Source organism: Volvox carteri, assembly GCF_000143455.1.
Source record: "Volvox carteri f. nagariensis unplaced genomic scaffold VOLCAscaffold_33, whole genome shotgun sequence".
Lineage (NCBI taxonomy): Eukaryota > Viridiplantae > Chlorophyta > Chlorophyceae > Chlamydomonadales > Volvocaceae > Volvox > Volvox carteri.
The window spans coordinates 1057115-1073345 of record NW_003307576.1 but is presented as its reverse complement, the minus strand read 5'-3'; the positions used below and the strand labels follow the sequence as shown (position 1 = coordinate 1073345).

Below are 16231 nucleotides of genomic sequence, written 5' to 3'. Positions count from 1 at the left end.
GAGGGGCAGGGGGAGGGGCAGGGCGAGGGGCAGGGGGAGGAGCAGGGGGAGGAGCAGGGGGAGGGGCAGGGGGAGGGGCAGGGGGAGGGGCAGGGGGAGGGGCAGGGGGAGGGGCAGGGGGAGGGGCAGGGGGAGGGGCAGGGGGAGGGGCAGGGGGAGGGGCAGGGGGAGGGGCAGGGGGAGGGGCAGGGGGAGGGGCAGGGGGAGGGGCAGGGGCAGGGGGAGGGGTCAAAGGATGTCGGGGAGTGATCGGGGGGAAGGGAGGGGGAGGTGGGGGGAAAGACGAACCACGAACGAGTGAAGCTGCTGCCAAGGAAAGAGTGTACCAGAAGTAGAACTGACCAAATGGCGTTCTTGAAGGCGGCGAAGGAGGGAGGGGATTCACCGGGGGAAAAATAGCTGACTAAGATGACGATGATGATGGTAATGATGATAATGATGATGATGATGATGATGATGATGATGAATAGTGATGATACTTACAAGGCTCTGTATTTACTTTTTGCACCAGCACTATCATCATCACCATCATCATCATCACCTGTGCCGACACGCCGCAAAGGAACCTCTCGAGAGGTGAAAGAGGATGCGGCAACCGCACGTATGTATACAACCGCCGTCTACACGCCATCCTACCCTCATCCAAAACTGGGCACCTAGACAGCCCGCCCCCCCAACCCACAGACATCGCCATTCGCATCGAATCTCACACACACACACACACACAAATCCACACAAAAAACACGCACACACAAACAACACAAAAAAACACAAACATGCACACACGTGTTCGCTGCTGCTCTCACCGGTAGAGAGACCTCCCGCATATCGCTAAGTCGCAAAAGGAACACACGTCGCTCCGTCGATGCCAGTACCAGCATACCGCCGCCACGCGTGATGGCCATGTCCTAAAGGGGGGGAAAAGGGGGGAAAGACTAATTAGTTACCACGAGCGAGTGAAGCTGATGCCAGAGATATAGACGGATAGAGGAGGGGTTGAGGAGGAGGGGGTAAGGGAATCATGTGATGCAAAGGATTCACTGGCCAGATGACGTTAAACCAACGAGGCGGCAGTTGGGAAAGGAAAGAGCCCCTTAGCTCCTCAATGGCCGCCCGAAGACGACATCAATGGGCAATGCAGGAGGGGGCTTTAAAGGTAAAGAGCGCCTGCAAAACAATCCAAAAACACCGTTTCCCCTTCCCCTTCCCCTTCCCGTATACCCCCAAACCCACCACAGCAGTAACGGTGCTGTTCGCATGAAAACCACCCAAAGTAGCAATTGGGTAGGGCCCAAGCAATTTAGCAGACAAGATCTCTTCTCCCCCTTTTCGACCCCCCCCCACCTGCACTCTGTACGTCCTCTTCCACCGTTGTAGCTCCCGCCCGCTGGTGCTGTCCACGAGGATCAGGGACCTGTCCGCGGAGCCGCTCACGAAGCGGCGGCTGTCGGGCAGCCAGGCACACGAGCTCACCGTCTCACGGTGATGGCTGAAGGGGCCCCCGGGGGAAAGAGGTGAAAGGGGGGGGGGGGAGAGATGAAGGTGAAAAGGGGGGAAAGGGGAAGGAGGTGAAGGGGGGGGGAAGGGGTGGAAGAAGTGAAAGGGGGAAGAGGTGGAGTGGGGAAGAGGTGGAGTGGGGAAGAGGTGGAGTGGGGAAGAGGTGGAGGGGGGTGGAGGGCGGCGACGGATCAGGGTGGCCAGGGAAAGAGGTGTTGAGATAAAGAGAAAGAAAGAGAGAGAGAAAAGGAGAGAGAGAGCAGGGGGGGAAGGGAAGGGGGAAAAGGGGGAGGAAGGCGTGGATGTGGGTTGAGGGTGGCGTGCTGCATCATTAGAAGTGGTGGTGGAGATTGGAGCATCATCATCAATAACAGCAGTAGCAACAGCAGCAGCAGCAGCAGCAGCAGCAGCAGCAATACCAATCGCAACTATATCGGCAGCTAGTTCCGTGGACTTGCATACATTCCCCCAAACCCGCACCCCCATTTCCCCTCCCACCCCCTTCCCCCCCTTATCAACACCTCACCTGCAGCTCTGCAGCAGCTGCCCAGTGGCCACGTCCCACACGCGAAGAGTCTCTCCGCTGAGAACAGTGAGATGACGTGGACAAAGCAAACCCGAGCGAGCAAATGGCGGGCGGGTGGGTAGGGATCAAGGCGGGGCGGGAGGGTAAGATGAACCACTGACGATTGAAGCAAACATACCACAGAAAGACGGAAAGTAGTCCAGGGGAAGACAATTACCATTACCGCATCAGATATATTAACTGACCGATGACGATTTGGGTTAGGAAGGTAACACATGTGCAAGGAAACAAGGAATTAACGCTGCCTGAATCAAAACTGCCTAAGTTAACTGCGTTGGTGTGCGTGTGGAAAGGGAGTCAAAAGCAAAAAGAGAGAGTACGGACCAACTGCCGACGATGCCGCCATCACTTCCACGGCTCGGTCCCTCCACTTCCTGTCACCATAAACACAAAAGCAGCACAATACATAATGTAATCAAACAACAACAGCCGCAGCAAGCAACAGCAGAGGTACCCCCTCGACAACGGGTAGCACCACCTCAAGATCCTCCCCCCTTCCCCCTTTGTAGTAGCTGGTACACAGTACGGCACACATAACCTCTACAAATCCGCGCTTAGCGCGACCGCCAGCATCTCGAGAGGCCTTTTCAGCGGCCAGCTACTACACCCTTCCTCCCTCCCCCCTTCCTCCCTTCCCCCTCCCGCATATCCGGCGTACCAGTCTATCCTTAGCATCAGCTTCACTGGTTCACGTGATTTGCCTCCCCCCCCCCTCCCCGCACCTGCACGTAATGATCTTGCGGTCATCCGGACTCCAACACAACAGCGCCACGGGTTGCGAGTGGCCACCTAGGACGTGCATGAGCTCCAGTCGGGAGCGCTGGTGGACGGACCAGAGAATGGCGGTGCGGTCCTGTGGAAAACAACGAGGGGGGGAGGAGGGGGGGGAGGAGAAGGAGGGGGAGGAGGGGGAGGGGGGGGAGGGGGGGATTTATAACATGCCAAGCCAAGGCGAGTATCTGCAGACATGCTAAGTTGCTAATTGGGAGGCCAGCAGGGCAGGGCAGGGCAGGGCAGGGGAGGGCAGGGCAGGGCAGGGGAGGGCAGGGGAGGGGAGGGCCGGGCCCTCCAGGGCCGACACAAGACGAAGAAATGGAAGGAAAAAACACAGGCTGACGGACTTCTTGGGCGGACATCCCGTCAGTAGCCCTCCAGAACAAAAACACGCAACGTGTCATCAAAACCCTCTCCCCCCTTCCCTACGGACCCACGCCCAATAACGCCCTTCGTCCTGGATGATACGTTCGGGTGTTCGGTCGGCAGTGTACCTACCATTTCTACCATGTAACCCCGTGCCGCCACCGCCACCACCACCACCGCCATCATCACCACCACCAGTACCACCGCCGCCATCATCACGACCCAGGCTGGTTCACCCATAACGCCCACACCCCCGTCATACACGTGTGCGTGTGTGTGTTTCGTCAGGGCCCGCCACCTTGACGTCGCTTAATAACCCCGAACCCCCCCGCCCCCATAGTCTCCCAGGTTAGATACATACACACATACATACATACCATACACGCTGTTAGTCGTACCTTGGATCCTGTCGCCAGCATGGTACCGTCATGAGAGAAAGCCACATGCCACACCTCGTCGGTGTGCTGGTCTAGAACCTGAAAGGGGGCCCATAGGGGGAGGGCGGGGGAGGGCGGGGGAGGGCGGGGGAGGGCGGGGGAGGGCGGGGGAGGGCGGGGGAGGGCGGGGGAGGGCGGGGGAGGGCGGGGGAGGGCGGGGGAGGGCGGGGGAGGGCGGGGGAGGGCGGGGGAGGGCGGGGGAGGGCGCGGGGTAAGATGGCGGACGAGAGGAAGGGGGCCCCAGGGGGGGAGGGACGAGGGACAATTTACACACGCAATCCGCCATGAGGTCGAGGGAGGGGAGAGATGGGAGGGAGGCGGGGAACGACGGGAGAAAAAGGTGGGGATACAAAAGAACGGGGGAGGGGCTGTGACGCCCACACAGCAACCACACCGATGCTGATGAGTTAGTTCTGTAGGACGCGAGGCGAGAGGAATTGTACTACAACCGGTGGGGGGGGGAGGGGATCATATGCAAGAAACTTTTAGGATTCAAACCCCCCAGCGGCGTAGGAAATACGGGGATAAGACTCCCCGGAGGGGTGATGAAACACACCTTAGGGCAGTTTCACACCACCCATCACCCATAAAACCTACCCTCACTATCCACCTGCACCGTACCACCGTACTACCGTACCAGTTGACAAAACCCGCAGGCAGTAGATTTCCCCCCCCCATCCCCCTCTTACACCCCCCCAAACCCCGCCAAACCCCACCTGCACCGTGTTTGTGGGCAGGCACTCCAACCCCGCGTGGTAGTCGGTGAACAGAGACAGCCGGGATTCAGCCGCGTTGTGGAAGGGACAGCGGGACATCTGAAACGAGACGACGTCGTAACGTCGTAACGCGGAGATGTGGAGGAGAAAAACACGGGCAGTTGAGGGGGGGTTAGATGACCCACTGGCAAATGAAGCAGATACCAGAGACTTCAGGAGGGGGGCACAGAAGTAAAAAAAGGTAAAGAGATCGGTTGGAAAAAGATTTTTTTGTCCTTGTTGTTGCGGTGGCGGTGGGGGAGGTGAGCCGGGGTGGGCTGGGAATCGCCGCCACGAAACACAGACATGCACGCAAAAGACGCATTCAAATGCCACACATAGATACAATATGCCTACTCGTGGCCCAGTTCTCGCGCACCGACCGACCGACCGACCGACACACCGACCGACACGGCATGAGCCCCAACACCCCTCCTCTCTATTGTTTATGTGTCATTTTAGTAAACTAGTATTACACATAAACAATACTGGAGCCGTGTTCCCCCCCCCGGGGCCGTGTTCCCCCCCGCCCGGGCCGTGTTTCCCCCCCCCCCGGGGCCGTGTTTCCCCCCCCCCCGGGGCCGTGTCCCCCCCCCCCCGGGGCCGTGTTCCCCCCACCTGCGCCTCCAGAGCTTGCTCCACCAGTACCTCCAGGCGGCCCTCCGGAATCATCAGATTAGGAGGCAGCTTGGACTGCACAGCGACAGGTAGCAGCGGCAGTGACAGGTAGCAGCGGCAGTGACAGGTAGCAGCGGGGTGGATGAACAGGAGTAACAAAATGCACAGCAGCAGCAGCAGCTGCGGAACAGACTCCACAGCATTGGCCGAGGAGTGTGCGTGTCTGTCTGAGTGTACGGAATGCGGGCGACACGAAACATGATTACCACTCGACCCGGGAGATGCACACACAGACAAAAACACACACACGCGCGCAAACACGCGCGCGTGATTACGCCCCCGACAGACAAACGCAAACACAGGCACGGTTGTTAGCAATTGCGCTGTCATTACTGCACTGTCCCGGCCCCTCGCCCCACCCCACCTCTGGCGCCACACCCCACCCCACCTCTGCCGCATCAGCCATGGCATCAGCTTCACTCGCTCGTGGTTCGTCTTCCCACCCCACCCCACCCCACCCCGCCCCACTCGGCATGGGTTCATCCCCCATCCCCACCTGCAGCAGTGACATCAGGTGGTCGCGGTGAGCCGCCCCGCCCCCCAGCCAGGACGTCCGGACCGCGGGGTCGCCAGCGGAAGGACACAACAGCAGCGCTGCGGCAGGGTAAGGGTCATACATACATGTAAACACGCAGGAATGACGGAGGAGGCACCGTTCGTATAACAACAAGTAAACACGCAAACGACGCCTGAGTCGGCATCCGCCCGGGGAGCTCGTCCTGTCCGTCGCCGATCCATCCCGCCGTTCCGAAACCAGCATCTAAATCCCCCTTGGCACCCCTCCTCCCCCCACTTGCTCGCTTACCCCCCCCGCCCGCCACAGCCTTTCTTTACCGTCTGCCCCTCATTAGGGCCCGTCCTTAGCCGCACGTCATTTGGCACCCCTTTCCTAACAGAACGTAACATACAGGGAATGAATTGGGCCTCTTGATAGGGTGAATGAGGTCTCTTTAAAAAAGAGTGACCTGTCCGTTTCCCCACACTGGCGGTTCTCTAGCTCCGTGTCTAGCTCCGTGTCTCACACCCGCACACCCACCGGCACAAGGTCAGCAGCTCCCCCCTCCCGCCTCCGGAGGTCCCGCCCGTAGCTCCACACGGGGACCTTACCGCGCCCCCCCCCACACACACGCATACACACGCGCCCCGCGCGCATGGCCCCTCCTTTCACACATCCCTACCTGCAAGGTGATGCAGCTGCTGGTCATGCACCCCCAGCGGCGCCATCTCCAGGCGAAGGCAGGTCAAAGCTGATCCCAGGTCTTGTCGCTCCAGCGCCTCCAGATACTTCTGCTGTAGGATTAGAAACCTGGAACACGGAGGCGGAGCGAGGACTCACCCACAGCTACATACCTAATTGCTCTCACACTTTCTCCGTCAAGGGCCAACGAAGAAGATTTTAGCTGCTGCAGCGCTCAGGAGCTCCATCGTAGTGGGGGCCGGGAGAAGGACCCGATACGCGGGTGGGGAGAGAGAGAGAGCGGAAAGGAGAGAGAAAGCGAGCGAGAGAGAGAGAGCGCAGCAGCAGCAGCAGCACTTCCTCCTTCCTCAGCCGCCCAGTTTTTCGTGCAATTCACCAATGAACACAACACCGGGAAGATCTTCGAAAGAAGCTTTCAACATGCATCCATAGTACGACCCCGGCGTTCGGCATGCCTTGGCACAACTTTGGCAGGACTTACGAGCCCAAAACGGAATCCCATTCCGTATCTCCACATTGACAACATTTTGAGCCTGACCCAGATCGTAAATCTCTGCACGCGGCCCTGCTGCACCCTCCAGAGCTTCCGAATCTCACTTGGCGTCCTTGATCACGTCCTCCTGCGTTGTCAGCTGAGGCAACAGCGCTATGGCCGCGTCCCATTGCCCGGCCATCACCGCGGTCTGGAATTCGGTGACGTGGGCTGGTTGCATTTGGACGCCCTGTACTCGGCACAGCGAGGGCAGTTTTTTAAAACACAGATGCGATCGCAAGCGGAATAGAAAGCGGGGATCTGGACAAGGAAACGGATAACAATACAGGTCATGGTAGAAAAGCGAAAAAAGGAGATGCGCAGACGTGAGGGGGAGGTGAGAGAGTATGGAGAGGGATGTATGAGGGTATGATGTGTGAAACAGGGGGGTGTATCTTCGCCCGTGGCAGCTACCCTGCGAAACCCTGCCTTCCCCGGTATGTCGGGGCACCCTCATCCAGTCACCCTAGTCAACTTCTCAGTGGATCGTTCAGGTTCCGCACCCACCACCAGCATCCAACGGAATCTGCCGGGTCGACAGCGGCCCAACTCCGTTCCTGGTCGGCTCGCAGGTTAACTTTATCCCAGGTCACCACCGTCCATCAACTAGGGGCGCAATGCCTTCCACCATCGGAAGGACTTTTGACCCTAACGGGTATCGATCCCGGGATCTCCCGGGGGCAATGGTCGCGCCTTACCAGTGGTGCCAAACCCTTAAAAGGGTATGTATGCCACAGGCGGCACAGCACATTGCTGTGGCCACATCATATGTGACAATTTGTTTAAAACGAGGCTCACCCTTGCTCAGGGAGACATGCTGTTGCCCAAGCACGGGCGTCAGGCAGCTGTTACCTAACGTTGGTGCAATGCAGTCAGACCCGGAATGGTATTGTTCAGGGCTCCCGGACGTAAATTTTTGCAAAGATCCTGCTTTCGATTCGTAAAATTCGCGTCTCAAAAGCAACCTGCATTTGGCGCTACACTGGGCTGTGCGCAAGCCCACCGTGGCCCATGGACCAGCTAGTCACCCAAAAGCAGTAATCCGAACCCCACACGCTTGCAGTGACGTGAAATGCTAAGAAAACTGAAATGAAAGTGTCTTCAGACTACATACGCAAAGAAAAACCCAACCACGATTTCGACGAAATTCGGCAACGAGCCCTCCCTCTGCACCTAAAGACGCCCACATGTGGAGGAAGTACAAATGCTACAATATACGCACCGCTTGATGTTCTAAAAGGCTTGCAACTTCAGCATAGCCAAGGCGATGGAGTGCCTGCTCAAGAAGGCGCACGAACTCGGTGCGATTGATAAGCTTTCGAGGTCCCAATCGCTCCTGCACAGAATGCTGGCCCCCAACTCCGTCCATGTCCTCTGTGTGCCCGTTCATAGTCGCACTCTGCCAGAGACAAGGCTCCGCCGGTATGAGGGCGCGCTCCCCCTATGACGCTTTGGCCCAAGACAAATTCTATTCAGTCGCAGTTACAAGAAGTTAATTTGGAAAGGATGCCAAGCAATTGAAACATAGCTCTTTCAGCGGAAACTAGGGCTCTTGTGGGACATTCAGATAAAGGTTGCAGAAGCCATTGCTGCGTACTAGAACCCTGGTCTGACCCCATAAACAAAACAGAAGAGCAGTAGCGACAGGTTTCTTTGGATGACGGTCCATGTACGGATGCCGCCGTACAATCAGGGCTTCCGGGCAGAATGTCCAAAAGCTTCATCCCGGTGCCCGGTGCCTAACCCACTTCACAAACTAGCCACTTGATCGCTTGCCAAGGCGATATTGCGTGGTTTAGGCAAGGGCACCAAAACCAGAGCAAATCCCTTTTTTTTCTATGGAAGGGAACGGACGTGCTGAGGTGGATCTCAAACCCGCTTTCCTGCTCCTTCCCTTCCCCGAGATGCAGGAGAGGCGAAGCCGTGTAACTCCCATCGGTAATGGCTGCTTTTCCTGAATTTAGCATAACATGATAGGCTTCTGATCAGCTTCTGATAGCCCAACGAATTTCGCAATCGGGCACAGTCCCCCTCCATTCCCCAAGCCACATTATCTGCTAAACCCCTTCGTGTACCGTTCCCTACGGCAGCAGCTTAAACTCGCCACCATGCATCCATTTGGGTCGCGACACAAGACTTGGTTCAAGGTGTCGTTCAGCACAGTAAGCACAGCAGCGCCACCACAGCGTCCTGAACAACTTGTTTTTTACTGCTCCAAAGTTTTCAAAGGTTTTCCTGCATGCAGCTGATGCACCCCTGTCGCGTGTTACTGCACCCGTATGTTACTCAGACGGCCTGAGCTGTCAGCAGCCCATGCATACGTGCATGCCATACAACTGTCTTGCAGGGTCTCATTCTTCGCGTCAGCTGGCAGAGATGCTGCCGGAATGTAAGCTATGCGCCAAGGTAACTGCCCGGCACTCATTCCGTGAAGTACGATAATGCAACAACGCGCGCCATGGCGCCTTGGCTTGTGCATAGCGCAGCCCAGCACGCGTAATGGAGCGCGTCGTAAAGCATCGACATCTAACCAACTGAACTAATGCCTTGGGGAAGCGTCATTACCACAACGGAAGCCATGTCTGCATGCGCACCTCTCCTCGCCAATCGATCAGGCCTGGCTAAACCCAGCCCAAGCGGACGAAACTTAGCCTGTCCAACCGAGCAGCGCCCAACCCAACGCCCCGATTGCTCGAACCAATGTCCCCAGCCTCTGCCCCAAATCCAACTATGCTGCGGCTGCGTGCAAGTCTTGTGCCCGAATTGAACTTTCGGAATAATGAAGATTGCCGCCAGCCATGCTTGTGCGGAAAGGAGACAGCCTGCAACGCCAAACGCGTCATGGCGAGGCATATAGGACGGGTCTGTTTGATGCGTCCACCTCAGCATGTCACGCTTAGTTGTGGATGTGTGTTCGAAACGAGTGAACAATTTGAACAATACTACTTTGTTGCAACTAGGGACATTGCTTACTAAAGTTTGTCGCCAAGGGCGTCCCCAAAGACCATGTGTGGTCACTACAAATAAAGTAACCTTGTAAATACTACCCAGGTACGAAGCGGTCCAACTTGTAGCCGGCAAACCGTCGGAGCGCCCTCCTGGAGCCTTGTGCCCGGACGCTACACAAAGTATACTTTTGTGTTTGGCTACGACCTCTTCCTTCCCTTTCAAAAAAATGGCCCCGAAGGAGCAAAAGTCAAAGGAGGCCAAGGCCTTGGCTGCGGCCAACAGCAGCAAGGGCAAGCGGAAGAAGTGGAGCAAGGGCAAGATGAAGGAGAAGGTCAACAACGCAATCCTCTTCGACAAGGCAGTTTATGAGAAGCTGCTGAATGAGGTGCCGAAGTATAAGATGATCTCGCCCTCCGTGCTGGCGGACCGCCTTCGCATCAATGGCAGCCTGGCTCGTGCTGCCATTAGGGAGCTGCTCAACAAGGGGCTCATCAAGCCTATTGTGCACCACCACTCGCAGCTGGTGTACACGCGCGCAACCGGCGCGTAATGTCGTCTTGGAACGTTGGCGTGTAACACATTGGCGGCTATGGTCCCTGATCCTCTCGTTCCATTTTGTTCATGTAGCACAAAGAAAAAGCTGTTCAGTAAATTTATTCAGCTCCTTGTTGTCTATTGCCAGCTGCTCCAAGGTGAGTGGGGTAAGATGCGAACCGGTTGCTCTTGCAACATGTATCTTCAATACCCGCTCGTTAGGGGAAATCCACATCTTATCATGAAAAAAGGGCTTTAAGGGGGTGTGGGTTTCATGACGGTTACCCGCAGCACTAAGCCAGTGACGTTCACGGTGTATGGCAAAAAGTGTTGTGAATTCAACTCCCAAAACCGAAAGCAAGCTACGTTGGCTTCTAATGACTAGCGTGGTACGTTCACGCCTTCTGGACAGCCGCCCGTTTTTGGAGAACTGGTTATCAACACCTTAACTATGGGCAGCGATGGGTTTGTTACCGAAGGTGCAGCCAGGGTACAGAGCTGTAAAATCCACTTAAATTGGCTAGCGTCTGTAATGCGTTTCTGTTGTTCTGCCCGATGACATGACCATACCGGGCTGGTCTGTTGATTTCAAGGGGATCCTTTTTAGCCTGCCGTATCGTAACATTTTCTAATAGTTGCCACGCTGAGCGATGACAAGCACAGCTCCCTCGTTTCAGCGATAACACCATCAAAACATACAGCAGAGAAACACAACTCGGGATTCCTTCTACACGACGGCAGACCTCCAGCGCGGTGGTGTAATTGCATTGCACGCAACAACAATAGACCAAATGCTTCACCCCCTCCACACATCCCCAGTCAATCGCGTCAACTTAAATCTCCAAGGCTTCACGCACTAGGTAGGGCACAGCATGATCGCGCGCACGCAGGTGGTGAACAACGACATGGTTGCTGCCGCTGTGGTCGCTGGTCCACGTCCAGTAACCATACACTGCAGCCCAACATAGCCCGTCGAGAAAATTACAGCAACCAAGAACTGCCGTACATGCACACTACGAACTCCTGTCCCAGGGAAAACATCCGCCGCATGTGTTCTTCGCGTCCTGCACCGACAGATGAATCTTGAAAGCGAAACGCATATGCATCATCTTCTCGAAATTTCGTCAAGAGGGTATTCAAGCTGCTCCAAAATTCGAAATGAAAAGGCCAACTTCGTTTTAATGCATGAAATCGGACTTAGGACGGTGTCTTGGGTAAGTCGCAAGCCTAAGGGGCACGGCGGTCATGCTGGGAATCACGCACATACCTGCACGCGCACCGCGTATACTAACCCAAGTTACAACGTGCTCGGCCGCCCCTCAGAAACCAGCGGTCTCGATGCACGGTACATAAAGTGTCCGTGGCGACGGTGTGCCGGCCGCCTCATAGGCAAACAATGCAAGGATCCGCAACGGCGTGTTACTTCCTTGGCCCCAGCGAGCGCACCAAGTTCGCAGCCACGGCGGCACCTCAATTGTGTACATAACACACGACGCGGTGGGATAGGGTGCCAGGATGTGCTCTAACAAGAACCGCATCAGCACCAACCAGCCCGGCATACCGGCCTGCATCTCCTCGCACATCTGCTTTGGCAGGCATTCGCATTTTGCATGGGCATTGAGGGAAACCCCTCGTCAGAAATTTGTAATGTTGCTTACTGGCATGTGGGTCAATTGTAAAGGGCAGCTTCAATTCACGTATTCCTAATCCACGTTCCTGTGTGCGCGATATTCCTGATGCTATGCATAACATTCGATGATACATGCACTTTGGCTCCTAAACTTTGGACGAAACTATGCAACGGAAACGGAGCCTATGCTCCAATCAGAACTAATAAACCCAACGCCTGCCCAAAGTGTGAGAGCTCCGCTTAAGCATCCAAACGCACATAGCACGCAAACAGCAAGTGCTGCGAGTTAAGCGCGCTGTAGGTTTATTGAGCGCACCTCGCCTCCCTGTGACGCCGCGAAGCGAAACCACAGCTGCGCGCGGGGGGCACGGGTAAAGCTGTGGTAGCCACGCAGCATAGAAGTGGGAAGCTCCGAGAATTGCCTTGCCAGCAGCACATTGAGCTCGGCGAATGAGTGCCTGCGGGATCACACAACACCTGTGAGAACCCCATCGGAGAAGATGTAGGGTAGGTTGACCTAGGAAGGTTGGGATTGAGGGGCATGAGGCGCCTCCTCAGCTGCCTAAACATCCGCTTAACAGTAGGAAAACGTTGGTGTGTGCACAAGGTAAATTTTTAGCGTATTGCAATGGAACATTTATCCCGCGTTGAGCGAATTGCAAGCTTGTGTAGTTTAGGCTGTGCTGTTGGGGCTTGGCGGCGAACAGAGCGCGCAAAGGACGTCGTCGTTTTTATGTACCTAGGGAGGAGCGGGTATGCCCCCCCTGCGGCACTGAGGCCATATTGAAGACGAGAAGCATGTCTTGCTGGACTGTCCCTGGTGTACGGTGAAACCAGATCTGATATGGATTTTCCTCGTGTTGAGCATGGGAAGGACGCTATGAAGTGGGAACATGAACGAAGATGCTGGAATGAATGCGGTCCCACAGCATCTCTTTATCGTTTCCGTTGGTCGTTAGTCTCCTTTATCACTTGCTCTATCCGAAGTGCGAGGTAGGATGGTGCTTATAGGCGATCTGACAGCCCTTGAGCCCTCGGCTCGCATTGGGCGGTTTGCAGGTATGGGGTGCACACCCCCACGACCATGTAACACACACACACACACACACACACACACACACACACACACTGGAACGCAATTCCATGACCGCGAGTCTGGCAGGAGTCTAGGCTAGAGTGCTGCCACGTAACCTCATAGCGTGTGCTTAATAAAATTACAACGACCGTACGGCCCCAACGCATTGGGATCCAGGATCTGGCTTGCGGCGCCTTGACCTCGCCGGCTTAAGGATTCCTACTAGGTACGCAAACCGGCCGGCATGATCCGACAAACTATATCTCCGGATGCAAAATGCGGTTAACATCAAACATTAGATCAAGACCTTGGTATGACCGTTAATCAGCTTACCACAGTGCAGTTCCCAAGCTTGCGCCAACGACGCCGGTGTTAGAGGCTCGGTCCGAGCTTGCAAGCTGGCAGCCCAGCAGGCAACCCGCCAGCTGCTCCAGAAAACGGCGTGCGTCCAGGCAATCTGGCGGAGTCTTGATGCCCAAGGTAGTCAGATATTCCATTGACCCAATGCCCTGGAAGCCGGCTCCCGCGTGCCAGGGCACATAGCTACAGCACGGCGCAGCAGCCAAGTGATGCGCGGAAACAGCTTCGGCCTGATCTGCTGCATTTGCGTCATTCATTTCGTCTGAAGATGATGATAGTGTCTGATAATGGTAGTTGAGCGGGTCAGACGGCGACGGTGGCGCGCCGCATCCCTCGCTGCGAATGCGCTTCGTGCTGGGCACAAAGAACGGAAGCGCGCCGGCCGGTACAGACTCGTGGTTAGCGAAAATTTCCGCGCTCCGCTTTGCCATGCTTGCGTTGTTGATGGGCAAACGACGAAGCAAACTGTAAAGCCCAAGAGACGGAACGCCGCGTGTGCAAAGCCGCCGTTGACTGGAGTGCCTTTAAGTTGCCAGTTGTAGCTCTTTTTGCGGCTGGCAACAATTATATCATTGCTCCTTGCAACTTGCGGTACCGTCGGTAAAAGAAATCTTCTCCAGGCATAGCCGTCTGCCCAACAGTGACAAAAATCGATATACACAATCTAAAGCCCAGATTTTCAATTACCCGTCCTTATGATGCTAGGGCCGATACGTTCTAGAGTCCTCGGAGTTACACCCGGGTCAAGTCAATGCAACGCGATGGCAGTTACAAATGTATGTCTTAAATGGCACGTATTTTTGTGCGACCTAATAGTCACTACAGACGAGCTGACAATGTGCAACCAGAACGTGAGCCCGAATCCCGCTTCGTACAATGGATCCTGTACGGCATAACCTGGAACGGCTGGCGCCAACTGGTAAGTACGGAGCTCAATTCGAAATGTAACTGCAGGCATCTTTATTAAGCTCTAGGACGAATAATTCTTACAAATCTGTTTAACAAGAAGTGCCGTCCGTAGGCCTCAGAAGGGTTTCAGCTTGCCACTGCGCGTTGACAGTGCAATTTATTTTAGTCGCACTCCGTCGAAGCTGTGGACTCTTCGTATGCTCATGGCGCGCTGCCAAGACTACGCGCCGGCCTCCTGTGATACACGGTGGCCACGAAGGCTAAGAACGCTCCCAGCAAACCAGCGAACATTCATCATCCACGTTCAGCCGCTCTCTCGCTTCAGGGTATTGAGCCCCATGTGGTGCAGCGCTGTTCTGATCCAAGAACTGAGCAGGTCACCAGCCCGCCTATGCATGTGCACTGCAGCTGCAGCAAAAGCGCGTAGTAATGGTTGTTACAAAGTGGGTGGCTTTGGGGCCGTTTGCAGCAACGAGCTCCGACGTTACGCCCTCGACTATTGCGCGCCCATTGCTGTCGCCTCGCTTGACTATAGAAATGAAAAACATATACTTGTCGCGAGCGCATATGAATTACAGCTTTTCAGGCGCTTCCTACATAGCCACATATATCGTATTAAGTGAGCTATACATATGTGCTTAAGAAGGACAACATGAAAATCCTCTTTTGGCTTCTATCTGGGTGCATGCTGTGCTTCTACTGTTCATCTCCACGGAACCTGACTGGAAGGATTTGTTCGTCAAATCCGGATCCGACAGTTTGGAAAATCGAGTACCAATGGGTGGTGCGACACAACGGTGGAACCCACGAACAGGGATGGTAGAAGATTGGATCCCGCTTTCCGACATGCCCCCAACCCCGCCCTTCTTCCTGACACTAGAGCCCCCTAAACCACAAAGAGGGCATTACTAAGAGGCCAAATAACGACGGGCCAGGGGCACCTAACCTACCCCAACATGCGTGTATGTGTGTGTATGTGTGTGTGTGTGTGTGTGTGTGTGTGTGTGTGTGTGTGTGTGTGTGTGTGTGTGTGTGTGTGTGTGTGTGTGTGTGTGTGTGTGTGTGTGTGTGTGTGTGTGTGTGTGTGTGTGTGTGTGTGTGCGCTGACCGCTAGGGACTACGGCATCCCCAATAATCTTTCATTACACTGGTAATATTATAGTACAATATATCCATAAATCTCAATTCGTTTGGTCAGTATTCCCGTGTTCTCGGGTCTGGGCCCCCTCCGGCCCCGGGGGTTCGGCGCAGCCGCCTCTAGCCGCCGCCATCCCGGAAGAAGCCCGCACAGACAGGAGCACAAGGCAAACCAGGAACAAGGGCTCATACAAATCTAGAGGATTGAGGATTGCGTGGTAATGTTGCAATGAATGGGAGTTGCAGATCCCGAGGGTGGTCCTGGCTAGGCTGGGCCTGCCGGGCTTGCGAAGGCATGTATCAGCTCACCCTACCAAAATGAAACCGCTTTAAGAGCGCTCTCAACGCGATCTTAAGCCATATAAAGCACAAGTAGATGCCGCTGTTAAGAGCGTTCTGAGAACGCTCTTATCTGCCATGTTTTAAGATTGTGCCTTCTCAAGCGTTCTTAAGCGATCTCAAGAGAGCGCTCTTTGCAGGGAATCTCAAGCGTTCTCAGCGATCTTACCCGTTCTCAAGGACATTCTCAAACCATTTTCTCACGCATTCTTAAGCAATCTTTCACCACTCTCAAGCGTTCTTACACCGTTCTCTCACCATTCTTAAGCGTTCTTAAAGCGTTCTCAAGCGTTCTTACACCGATCAGGTGCCAGAAGGTGCTTCCTGTCTTTTATTCATTTACGTGCCGATGTACACATGACGCCTGGCATCAAACTCGAGCCTTGCTTGCGAACTACACATACCGCGGACTGTGATGGCTTGAGCGCACCCTAGCTAGGGCATCCCTTGCCACTGAACCTTGCTTACTAAGGCC

The 16231-nt window shown here is 55.4% G+C and overlaps 3 protein-coding genes across 3 annotated transcripts in view; 1 reads left to right on the top strand and 2 right to left on the bottom strand.

The window, feature by feature from the left end:
• VOLCADRAFT_93777 (uncharacterized protein) overlaps window positions 1–7004 on the bottom strand; it is a gene marked incomplete at both ends in the record, with an annotated part of 8493 nt that extends 1489 nt beyond the window's left edge. The window contains 10 exons of the mRNA XM_002952931.1: window positions 484–541; window positions 807–908; window positions 1345–1489; window positions 2024–2080; window positions 2806–2936; window positions 3622–3699; window positions 4377–4475; window positions 5590–5687; window positions 6272–6399; window positions 6889–7004. Of these exons, the coding sequence (XP_002952977.1) occupies window positions 484–541; window positions 807–908; window positions 1345–1489; window positions 2024–2080; window positions 2806–2936; window positions 3622–3699; window positions 4377–4475; window positions 5590–5687; window positions 6272–6399; window positions 6889–7004 (1012 nt within the window). The remainder of the gene's footprint in view (window positions 1–483; window positions 542–806; window positions 909–1344; window positions 1490–2023; window positions 2081–2805; window positions 2937–3621; window positions 3700–4376; window positions 4476–5589; window positions 5688–6271; window positions 6400–6888) is intronic.
• A 2983-nt stretch (window positions 7005–9987) lies between these two features.
• rps25 (component of cytosolic 80S ribosome and 40S small subunit) lies at window positions 9988–10365 on the top strand. Its single transcript, XM_002953026.1, has one exon. The coding sequence runs from the start codon at window positions 9999–10001 to the stop codon at window positions 10320–10322; it is 324 nt and encodes a 107-aa protein (XP_002953072.1). The 5' UTR covers window positions 9988–9998; the 3' UTR covers window positions 10323–10365.
• A 1260-nt stretch (window positions 10366–11625) lies between these two features.
• On the bottom strand, window positions 11626–14174 carry VOLCADRAFT_105783 (uncharacterized protein; the record flags this gene model as incomplete). The annotated part of the gene is made up of 3 exons (XM_002952930.1): window positions 13345–14174; window positions 12253–12394; window positions 11626–11889 (listed from the first exon to the last, which is right to left on the bottom strand). The coding sequence occupies exons 1-3, from the start codon at window positions 13800–13802 to the stop codon at window positions 11626–11628; spliced, it is 864 nt and encodes a 287-aa protein (XP_002952976.1). The 5' UTR covers window positions 13803–14174.
• Window positions 14175–16231: the final 2057 nt, after the last annotated feature.